The sequence below is a fragment of the Pecten maximus genome, chromosome 8, assembly GCF_902652985.1.
Source record: "Pecten maximus chromosome 8, xPecMax1.1, whole genome shotgun sequence".
Classification (NCBI taxonomy): Eukaryota; Metazoa; Mollusca; class Bivalvia; order Pectinida; family Pectinidae; genus Pecten; species Pecten maximus.
This window is the reverse complement of record NC_047022.1, coordinates 45632740-45645440: the sequence shown is the minus strand read 5'-3', so window position 1 is coordinate 45645440 and position 12701 is coordinate 45632740. Positions and strand designations below refer to the sequence as shown.

The 12701-nt window shown below is 40.3% G+C and overlaps 1 protein-coding gene across 2 annotated transcripts; it reads left to right on the top strand.

Moving 5' to 3' along the window:
* The first annotated feature begins 1308 nt into the window (after positions 1-1308).
* LOC117333675 lies at positions 1309-12665 on the top strand. 2 transcript variants are annotated; one of them, XM_033893082.1, is made up of 2 exons: positions 1309-1463; positions 10416-12665. In XM_033893082.1, the coding sequence occupies exon 2, from the start codon at positions 10429-10431 to the stop codon at positions 11995-11997; it is 1569 nt and encodes a 522-aa protein (XP_033748973.1). In that variant the 5' UTR covers positions 1309-1463; positions 10416-10428; the 3' UTR covers positions 11998-12665. The 2 variants fall into 2 exon arrangements, with proteins under 2 accessions (XP_033748973.1, XP_033748972.1); XM_033893081.1 differs by lacking the exon at positions 1309-1463 and adding an exon at positions 3478-3562.
* The last annotated feature ends 36 nt before the right edge of the window (positions 12666-12701 follow it).

The window sequence follows — 12701 nt, the reverse complement described above, 5'->3', positions numbered from 1 at the left end:
GTAATATTTTGCTCATTGTTTAAGCTTGAAAAAATTGTATCAAAGAAAATCAGATTATTTGGTTTAGAGATTTAATAACTGATCGTAAACGTTGAGTGATAACAAAAGACTTTTGGTCATCATATATGCGGCTAATTGCTGGTGTCCCCGAGAGATCAGTCCTTGGTCCGTGTCCCCCAGGGATCACTTCTCGGTCCGTGTCCCCCAGGGATCAGTTCTCGGTTTGTATATCCCAGGGATCAGTTCTCGGTCTGTGTCCCCCAGGGATGAGTCCTTGGTCCGTGTCCCCGAGAGATCAGTCCTTGGTCCGTGTCCCCAAGGAATCAGTTCTCGGTTTGTATCCCCCAGGGATCAGTTCTCGGTCTGTGTCCCCCAGGGATGAGTCCTTGGTCCGTGTCCCCTGGGATCAGTCCTCGGTCTGTGTCCCCCAGGGATCAGTCTTCGGTCTGTGTCCCAAGGGATCAGTCTTCGGTCTCTGTCCCCGAGGGACCAGTTCTTGGTCTGTGTCTCCCAGGGATCAGTCTTCAGTCTGTGTCCCCTAGGGATCAGTCTTCGGTCCGTGTCCCCAGGGATCAGTCTTCGGTCTGTGTCCCCGAGGGATGAGTCTTTGATAGATAATACAACACCCTACTCTGTTAACTCAGGTGATAGTGTAGCGGGACTGGACTGGGTCGATCATTGGTGACCAGGTAGCTCAATTGGTAGAACATCCGGCTTGTGTTCGGAGGTCCCGGGTTCGAACCCTGGTCTGGCCGCTTCATTTTCTCCTCTCCTGTTATAAAATTGGCGCCCATCTAAAATACCCACGGTGGTGGTATAAGGAGCTCGTGTGTCTTCGAGGGCGAAGACTTGGAAAAGAAGAGGGAGGTGTGTAGCGGGACTGGACTGGGACAATCAAGAGCATCCGGCTAGTATTCGGAGGTCCCGGGTTCGAACCCCGGTCTGACCGCTACATTTTCTCCTCTCCTGTTACAATAGATCATACAACATTCTTCTCTGTTAACTCAGGTGATAGATAATACAACATCAGTTATAAAACAATAGATTTATTGTTAGTCGTCCATAATCCCTTTGTACCTTATTGTATATTAAAGGTTGATAACTATGTTGCCGTATGTTGTTGGTTTACATTTTTTTCTTTCTGACATAAAGTGTTTATGATTTTCATGTGAACACTCGTCATATTACTTTATCAATGAAACCTTATCCAGGATTAATTTGCTCTTCCTGTCATCAGTGTATTGGGCGCCTTACATTGGCTGACATATATAGAATATACAATCCTAGCATATCTGAGCACTTTCGTTTTGGTGTAACGATTTATACCTAGAGTATCAAATTTGGTATGTTAAACAGACCTATAAATATGCTTTGGGTATCTTATTTACTTCCTCGTTGTGGAGAGAAGAAAAATAGCTTCATCACATAAACAGATACACATGAAGCTGACGGACGTCTTAAAAGTAAGTTATATACATAGAATACTTTATATTTATATTGATAAGTATTAGGTACAGGTGTTATTAGAAGTGTGTCATTGATACGTATGTCGTGGTTGTCGTCAACGTCCTACCCGATCAGTGGCCCATGTCATAATTTCATCTTTGACCTCAGTGGCGTCAGTGACCATCTTTCAGTTTACCACAGCGGTGTCGGTAATAACCTTTCCTGTGACCTCAGTGGTGTCAGTGTTCACCTGTCCTGTGACCTCAGTGGTGTCGGTAATAACCTGTCCTGTGACCTCAGCGGTGTCGGTGTTCACCTGTCCTGTGACCTCAGTGGTGTTGGTGATAACCTGTCCTGTGACCTCAGTGGTGTCGGTGTTCACCTGTCCTGTGACCTCAGTGGTGTTGGTAATAACCTGTCCTGTGACCTCAGCGGTGTCGGTGTTCACCTGTCCTGTGACCTCAGTGGTGTTGGTAATAACCTGTCCTGTGACCTCAGCGTTGTCGGTAATAACCTGTCCTGTGACCTCAGTGGTGTCAGTGTTTACCTGTCCTGTGACCTCAGCGGTGTCGGTAATAACCTGTCCTGTGACCTCAGTGGTGTCAGTGTTCACCTGTCCTGTGACCTCAGCGGTGTCGGTAATAACCTGTCCTGTGACCTCAGTGGTGTCGGTGATAACCTGTCCTGTGACCTCAGCGGTGTCGGTAATAACCTGTCCTGTGACCTCAGTGGTGTCGGTGATAACCTGTCCTGTGACCTCAGTGGTGTCGGTGATAACCTGTCCTGTGACCTCAGCGGTGTCGGTAATAACCTCTCCTGTGACCTCAGTGGTGTCGGTGTTCACCTGTCCTGTGACCTCAGTGGTGTTGGTGATAACCTTTCCTGTGTCCTCAGTGGTGTTGGTGATAACCTTTCCTGTGAATTACATTTAGGGTTTTGTAAGAGAATTTAAGGGGTTAAGAGAAATACTCCAATTGTAATGATATATCAAGAACTTGGAAGACTACCTTTACAAATGATTCGAAAATTTAAAATTTTTAAATATTGGCTTAAACTTAAATCTTCAGACAATTGTATTTTGAAAGCGTGTTATGAAGAAATGATCCAAAGAGGTAGTGAGTGGACCGATAGTATAAGAAATGAATTATTTAGATTAGGTTTAGGATACTTATGGGAGATTGAACTCAGCGGTAACGAAGCGAATATATTAAGCATTATTAAATCTAGAATACGTGATAATTTTCAACAACATTGTATGGAGTTAATAAATTCATCGTCTAAGTGTTCTTTGTACTAATATATTTGTTGAAATTTTTGTCTTAAGCAGTACTTAACAAAACCCATTGGCCAACAAACTATAAAGGAAATCGCAAAAATTAGATTATCATCGCATAAGTTGAATATAGAATCTGGAAGATATAGAAATATTGAAAGAAATAATAGAATTTGTACATATTGTGACAGCGGTGATATTGAGGACGAGTATCATTTTATAATCAAATGTAATAATCTTATAGATATTAGAAAGCATTTTATCAAACTATATTACCATAAAAAACCTAGTATGGCCAAATTTATACAACTTTTAACGACGGAAAATAATAAAGATTTATGTAATTTAGGCAAATATATTTCTATCGGTTCAAAAAGACGGTTAAATGCTGTTTAATTATTTCATGTAATAGAACGCTCTCTGCACTAGCGAAGCGATCGTGTATGTGTGGTTTGTGTGTGCTTGTGATTAACAATGCACTTTGTATTTGTATTGTATGTTATTTGTAATGTCTGCACTGCATATATATGCACTACTGAATGAATTGAAAATTGTGACCGCCAGAGGCGGCGGTGATCACCTTTCCTGTGACCTCGGTGACGTCAGTGATCACCTTTCCTGTGACCTCGGTGATGTCGATGGTCACATTTCCTTTGACCTCACCTTTTTTGTCTTTCTATTTATACCGAAACTATCAAATTAAGCGTGCTATACAGAGCTATAAATATGTTTTGGGTATCTTATTTACTTCCGCGTTGTGGAGAAGTGAAATATAGCTTCATCACATTATACATGTGAGATAATTTGGAGTGGATAAACCTGTAGCTGACGGACATCGTATACGTAAGTTTTATACATAGAATACTTTACATATATACTGATAGATACAATTATAATCGCTTCAGAAAGTTAAAGTTATACTGGGCATTCTCTTTTGAGACGTGTATCATGGTTGTCGTCAGCGTCCCAGTCAATCCATTTTCAGGGGTACATGTCATCATTCCATCTTTGACATCAGTGGTGTCGGAAATCACATTTACTTTGACCTCAGTGACGTCAGTGTTCACATTTACTTTGACCTCAGTGATCAACTTTACTTTGACCTCAGTGATCACCTTTACTTTGACCTCAGTGACCTCAGTGATCACCTTTACTTTGACCTCAGTGACGTCAGTGTTCACATTTACTTTGACCTCAGTGACGTCAGTGATCACCTTTACTTTGACCTCAGTGATCACCTTTACTTTGACCTCAGTGACGTCAGTGATCACCTTTACTTTGACCTCAGTGACGTCAGTGATCACCTTTACTTTGACCTCAGTGACGTCAGTGATCACTTTTACTTTGACCTCAGTGACGTCAGTGATCACCTTTACTTTGACCTCAGTGGCGTCAGTGATCACCTTTACTTTGACCTCAGTGACGTCAGTGATCACCTTTACTTTGACCTCAGTGACGTCAGTGATCACCTTTACTTTGACCTCAGTGACGTCAATGATCACCTTTACTTTGACCTCAGTGACGTCAGTGATCACCTTTACTTTGACATCAGTGATCACCTTTACTTTGACCTTAGTGACGTCAGTGATCACCTTTACTTTGACATCAGTGGTGTCGGAAATCAAATTTACTTTGACGTCAGTGATTACCTTTACTTTGACCTTAGTGACGTCAGTGATCACCTTTACTTTGACCTCAGTGGCGTCAGTGATCACCTTTACTTTGACCTCAGTGACGTCAATGATCACCTTTACTTTGACCTCAGTGACGTCAGTGATCACCTTTACTTTGACCTCAGTGATCACCTTTACTTTGACCTTAGTGACGTCGGTGATCACTTTTACTTTGACCTCAGTGACGTCAATGATCACCTTTACTTTGACCTCAGTGACGTCAGTGATCACCTTTACTTTGACCTCAGTGACGTCAATGATCACGTTTACTTTGACCTCAGTGATGTCAGTGATCACCTTTACTTTGACCTCAGTGACGTCAGTGATCACCTTTACTTTGACCTCAGTGATCACCTTTACTTTGACCTCAGTGACGTCAGTGATCACTTTACTTTGACCTCAGTAACGTCAGTGATCACCTTTACTTTGACCTCAGTAACGTCAGTGATCACCTTTACTTTGACCTCAGTGATCACCTTTACTTTGACCTCAGTGACGTCAGTGATCACCTTTACTTTGACCTCAGTGACGTCAGTGATCACCTTTACTTTGACCTCAGTGACGTCAGTGATCACCTTTACTTTGACCTCAGTGATCACCTTTACTTTGACCTCAGTGGCGTCAGTGATCACCCTTTACTTTGACATCAGTGGTGTCGGAAATCACATTTACTTTGACCTCAGTGACGTCAGTGATCACCTTTACTTTGACCTCAGTAACGTCAGTGATCACCTTTACTTTGACCTCAATGATCACCTTTACTTTGACATCAGTGACGTCAGTGATCATCTTTACTTTGACCTCAGTGATGTCAGTGATCATCTTTACTTTGACCTCAGTAACGTCAGTGATCACCTTTACTTTGACCTCAGTGACGTCAGTGATCACCTTTACTTTGACCTCAGTAACGTCAGTGATCACCTTTACTTTGACCTCAGTGACGTCAGTCATCACCTTTACTTTGACCTCAGTGATCACCTTTACTTTGACCTCAGTGACGTCAGTGATCACCTTTACTTTGACCTCAGTGATCACCTTTACTTTGACATCAGTGATGTCAGTGATCACCTTTACTTTGACCTCAATGACGTCAGTGTTCACATTTACTTTGACCTCAGTAACGTCAGTGATCACCTTTACTTTGACCTCAGTAACGTCAGTGATCACCTTTACTTTGACCTCAGTGACGTCAGTGATCACATTTAATTTGACCTTAGTGACGTCAGTGATCACCTTTACTTTGACCTCAGTGATCACCTTTACTTTGACCTCAGTGACGTCAGTGATCACCTTTACTTTGACCTCAGTGACGTCAGTGATCACCTTTACTTTGACCTCAGTGATCACCTTTACTTTGACCTCAGTGACGTCAGTGATCACCTTTACTTTGACCTTAGTGACGTCAGTGATCACCTTTACTTTGACCTCAGTGACGTCAATGATCACCTTTACTTTGACCTCAGTGACGTCAGTGATCACCTTTACTTTGACCTCAGTGACGTCAGTGATCACCTTTACTTTGAACTCAGTGACGTCAGTGATCACCTTTACTTTGACCTCAGTGACGTCAGTGATCACCTTTACTTTGACCTCAGTGACGTCAGTGATCACCTTTACTTTGACCTCAGTAACGTCAGTGATCACCTTTACTTTGACCTCAGTGACGTCAGTGATCACCTTTACTTTGACCTCAGTGATCACCTTTACTTTGACCTCAGTAACGTCAGTGATCACCTTTACTTTGACCTTAGTGATGTCAGTGATCACCTTTACTTTGACCTTAATGATGTCAGTGATCACCTTTACTTTGACCTCAGTGACGTCGGTGATCACCTTTACTTTGACCTCAGTGACGTCGGTGATCACCTTTACTTTGACCTTAGTGATGTCAGTGATCACCTTTACTTTGACCTTAGTGACGTCGGTGATCACCTTTACTTTGACCTTAGTGACATCAGTGATCACCTTTACTTTGACCTTAGTGATCACCTTTACTTTGACCTTAGTGACGTCGGTGATCACCTTTACTTTGACCTTAGTGACGTCAGTGATCACCTTTACTATGACCTCAATGGTGTCGTTGATCGCGTTTTCAGTGAACCGGGTTATCGTTTTTCTTTGTTTTCAGTGTTGATTGTAATCTCTTAACAGTTGGAATGATATCAAAACAAAGGCCTTGTTTTGGTACATGATTACCGACCGTAAGAAACAATAACTAAACGAAGATTTGAATAAACAAAATCATGATTCTAACTCAAACACAACAGAGAATACCGACATAATAATACAATCGTCATTTTTACTCAATTAGATAAAGCAGGCACTAACACTTAATAAAACTTCTTGGTCAGCCTGAAGACACTTGTAGGAAAACCCTTAATATCACACACAACTTCCTGGTTGGTTATCAGGGGGTGTAACCGGAATATATGATACAAAAAACATTTAATGTAGTCTCCTTACTGAGCCAAGTTATATTCGATTTAACAAATTCACACTTTCGTGAACACAGAGCAGACATTCAGGACCATGCTAGGTACATACCTAGACACATACATATATACCTATACATCATCCCATAGAGGTAAACCTACTACAGGTGATATATAGACTTACTGCAGGTTATATGTAAACTAAAAATAGGTATTATGTAAACCTGCTACAGGTGATATGTAAACATACTACAGGTGATATGTAAACTAAAACAGGTGATATGTAAACTTACTACAGGTGAAATGTAAACTAAAATCAGGTGATCTGTAAACTTACTACACGTGATATGTAAACTTACAATGTACTACAAGTGATATATAGACTTACTACAGGTGATATATAGACTTACTACGGGTGATATATCGACTTACTACAGGTGAAATGTAAACTGAAAACAGGTGATCTGTAAAATTACTACAGGTGATATGTAAACTTACAACACGTGATATGTAAACTAAAAACTGGTGATATGTAAACTTACTACAGGTGATACTGTACATAGACTTACTACAGGTGATATATAGATTTACTACAGGTGATATATAGACTTACTACATGTGATATTTAAACTAAAAACAGGTGATATGTAAACTTACTACAGGCGATATGTAAACTTACTACAGGTGATATGTAAACAAACAGGTGATATGTAAACTAACAACAGGTGATATGTAAATTAACTACAGGTGATATGTAAACTTACTACATGTGATATATAGACTTACTACAGGTGATATGTAAACAAACAGGTGATATGTAAACTTACTACAGGTGATATGTAAACAAACAGGTGATATGTAAACTAACAACAGGTGATATGTATACTTACTACAGGCGTTATGTAAACTTACTACAGGTGATATGTATACTTACTACAGGCATTATGTAAGCTTACTACAGGTGATATGTAAACTAACTACAGGTGATATATACACTTACTACAGGTGATATGTAAACCTACTACAGGTGATATATACACTTACTACAGGAGATATGTAAACCTACTACAGGTGATATGTAAACTTACTGCAGGTGATATGTAAAGTTACTATAGGTGATATGTAAACTAACTTCAGGTGATATATAAACCTACTACACTTGATATGTAAGCAAACTACAGGTGATATGAAAACCTACTACAGGTGACATGTAAAGTTACTACAAGTGACATGTAAACTTACTACAGGTGATATGTAAACTAACTACAGGTGATATGTTAACCTACTACAGGTGTTATGAATGTACGAGACGAGACGGCTTGTCTAAGCGAAGGTGTTTATGTCACCTCGTCCAGGAGTTGATATTCGGCCGTACTTGACCTCAATCGGCGTAGTCTACACCAGGTCAAGTTTGTACACGGACGTATTTACGTACCTCACTCGCGTGATCGTAGACTACACCTGCCATTGTCAGCATATTATACATTGTTGTATATTGTATATCTATTCGGTCATCCTGCACAACATTGGTGTCAGAGTAAACGGGTATTTTTCATTGTTACAGCGATTCAATTAGTAATAGCTATTTATAGCTGCACGTTTTGTGTGATATCCCAAGGCCAGTACACAGTTAGCTGTGTTCATAACAGTGTTGTTTGAAAGTGGGCTCGTACATTGTTTTCATATCGGATGAAAATGAATGCCAAAATACATATAGCTACTGGCACGGGTGATGAACTTCATATAGCTCCTCGCACGGGTGACTGATTTGAAAACATCATAGCAGAGATTGACTCCCTTATGGTGTTAAGCACCAAATATCCTCCTCTTGCATCTCCTCTTACTCAGATGGTTCTCCGACCTCACCGCAGCAAATGCCCTATATTTTGCATTGGGATTGCGCGGGGGTAGATCTCCGTCATGACAAAGGCTCCGAATTAGCTCAATATTTAAGGGGACTTTCTATTGTAAAGAGGAGAGTCCTGTTTTGAAACGGACCGAGAAGGGGACTTTGTTGCATAGCGGCATCGGTGAGGGGCTTCGCGTGTTATGATGCCCCGGAGGACTCATGTTTGGAGGGCCAGATTGGGGTTTTTCGTAGGGAAGAAACCCTGGATATTGATGTCGGGTCCACAGAGGTTCTGGCTTTGGGAACCAGTTGTTGCGAAGTTATGGATTGGAATTCCTGTTATGAGGATTCCATTTGTAGAGGTCCCTGTTGTAGGGAAAACCCTAGATTTATATTCAAGTTGCAAGGAGGCAAGTGGGGCAAGTTCTTTCTGTGAGAGAGCCCATTTAATAGATGTCAACAGGCTGCTTTATGCCGCCCTTATGCATGAGATGGATGGGATGTTGACGTGTTCAACGCAAGAAATCCCTGTGTTTCAATCCCCGGACTGATTGAGCATTGAAGGCACGACGGATTGTTAAAGCAGTCATTGGGAGGCGTTTGGAGGCAATTTTGTGCCAAGCATTTTAGAATTTTATGGCTAAGCGACATTGCTGTTTCCAGTTTGGGGATCGGACACAGATGATCCCTATGTGTACTTCCAGGATGCTGCAGCTGGCGTTAATGTAAATCCTATGTTGTTTGTTGGTTTGTCCTTATTCCATTGTAGCATCTCTTTTGTATATGTATGGCATGATGTTTACTGATAGAAGTGACGAACTGCCAGGGGGGATCTCAGTTTGCCAGTGCTGTACGGATCACGGATCTTTGGTGAGAAACGAAATACTCCTGCTGGGGAATGGCGTCGGATGATCTGCATTCCCGCAGATGACTCGTTATTGGTTTAATGTTTGCCCTGCCTGTTTCCCGTGCTATGTGGGTACATACCTAGTTGTCGGTTTTGGGCCGGTTGTTTTGGGACGCCACCCGAGTAACGGCAAGATGCTCAGTTGGCTCAATTGTTGATGACAGTGGTCGACGCTCTGCTCAGCTCTTGAGTGGTAATTGATTTCCTGCTACGAGAGAAGTTGATACATTTTTGAAGTTTGTCATGCAATGACATTGGTTAAACCTTATTGTTCCAATTCAGCTGCAGATGTTGATACTTATAGAACATTCCATTATTAAAACGGGGAGGAGTGTTGTGAATGTGCGTGTCGAGATGACTTGTCTAAGCGAAGGTGGCTATGTCACATATATAGTTATATCATACCAAGGTCTCGTAATGACGATATAAATTTTGATATGTTAGTTATAACATACCTAGGTAACGTAATGATGATATAAATGTTGATTAGTTAGTTATATCATACCTAGGTAACATAATGATGATATAAATGTTGATTAGTTAGTTATATCATACCTATGTAACGTAATGATGATATAAATGTTGATTAGTTAGTTATATCATACCTATGTAACGTAATGATGATATAAATGTTGTCTGTTAGTTATATCATACCTAGGTAACGTAATGCTGATATAAATGTTGTCTGTTAGTTATATCATACCTAGGTCACGTATTGATGATATAAATGTTGATTAGTTAGTTATATCATATCAAGGTAACGTAATGATGATATAAATGTCTATCAGTTTGATGATACACCAATACAAAATATATCGATATTTTCTGTTTTTAGGGCTCTCTATGTCATGGATTCCGTATGTGGTAAACTTTTGACCGCGGTAGTGATCCTGCCCCTCACGGCTGGAAATTCCCGACGACGACGGAATGGGTCCCGGTATTACGATTGTATTATTTCCTCCCGCGTTCTGTTCCTCGTTATCTTTGCTATTGTCATCGTATTCACCGCCAGCAAATCTATACGAACACACACGGAGATTCGCTTGGAATTTGTCCTTCTCCTCCTCTCACTGTTAATGATCTCTACAATGGTTGGGTTCTGTGTGCTGGCAATCTTGGTGCACAAACATGGCCTCCAATATGTAGTTGCCGGGAGGCGGAACACAAGCACTCCGAAACTACAGGTGATATTCCTCTGGGTGTTCGGCTTGGCTTCTGTATTTTACTGTATTTTCCTCGTGGGCAAGCAGATTGAGTGTTCCGTAGACATTGCTAATGATGGAAAGAAAGTTGGAGGATATTTTTGGGACACATTGCTTTTTTTCAATATTCTAATGATATTATGCCTATTCTCACAGATGATCGCCGTTACTTACTTCTCACCATACGAGCTGAAACAGACTGACTTGATTAACTTCGCCATGTCTATGCTGCTAATTGTAGATGTATGCATATTTGTGTACATTACTCTGATCAGTGACACGTTTGCGTACATTGTTCATATCAACAACGACGCTGGCATATCACACTGCCTGAAACGCAACAGTACGATGATCGACTTACTTCATAAATCGGAACAAATTCTCCGACCCAATTTTACCGAGTTCACTTTGCTGTCCTGTACAATACTCCTTGAGATATGGTCTCCGACTAAGGTCCCTGTTTCTACTGATGAAATGTCGTACGTAGAAACACAGGACGCAGAGACAATACCTCTCCTGCCGTATGTAACACAGACCCAACACACCAGAGGCAGACGAACGGCATGTCAGTTGATTAGTTTGATGATAAGCTTATCGCTTGGAATCGGGCATGCCATAATTTACGTTGCTATGGCAATGGGTATTGGAGAAATAGACAAAATGAGATACATAACTGAAGTATATGAATTGACGTTGAAAGTTATGATAATGTTTGCTATCTTTGCTGGGTTCTTTTGTTTGGTACAGTACTGTACTCCCGACGTATCATCCAAAGGTCTGAAGACTCGGGACTATGTTTATCTACTGTCGGCATTCGGATTATTTATGATGCATCTCGCCGAGACCATAGGAGGAAATGTATCCTCGGGCCGAACAGCCACAATACTGATGTATACCAGCATCTTCAGTATATTCCAGGACTATCTTCAAGTTGTATTTCTGCTGCATGCTAGCCGATGTAAAAAGGCCGACCCTCGAACAAACATCGACTTGCTGGAATCCATCCTGATATTCATCTTTATCAGCAACTTCATTTTCTGGTTCAACGACAGTTTCTTGATATCTGAATTTGCAGTAAATCGGATATTGGAACACGGTAGCTTTTCCAAGGATCTACAGAAGACAGTATATCATGTTTTACTACCAGTGACTGTTTTCTTTAGATTCACTTCTTTCCTGGAATATTATGCAACCTTCGTAAAGTATAGTACTTAGAAAACATGGCTGATATTTTTACGAAGAAAAGCTAAGTAGTTCAGTTTTATAGAATTGGACAAGTGAAGAATGAGCAATAGATATTTTGATAGATACAGGGTTAGGGTTGTAGCAATTATCATAGTTGTGGTATATTTGCCTAAACCCTACTACGTTATGATATTATCACCGTGCAATATCTCAAGTTCAATTTCTTTATTAACTTGGAGTCCTCAGACTCATTATCATGCACATGCACAATATTCACATTTACATAACATCGGCAATATCAAACAATGATAAATACGTCCAAGAGACAATATATTAGGAGAGCAAAACTGTGTTAGTGAAATACTTTGGCATTAGCTGCTTTAATATATTTGGCCAATTTTCGAATTATCTCGGATTTTGGCCGTTAAATAACTAGATCAGTTTAAACATGCTTCAGACGAACTCTTACTCTATACCGTATTCAACAATTTGTATTATAAAAACCTTTCGATATTTATACAAATAATGTATACATATATATAGCTTGTATATCAAAATCAGTCATGTATTCTGATATTGTATTAAGTTTTGCGTAAAAGTTATCTGTAATCTATTTTGTCTTTAGTTTTGTGTAAAAGTTATCTGTAATCTTTTTTGTGTTTAGTTCTGTGTAAAAGTTATCTGTAATCTATTTTGTGTTTAGTTTTGTGTAAAAGTTATCTGTAATCTATTTT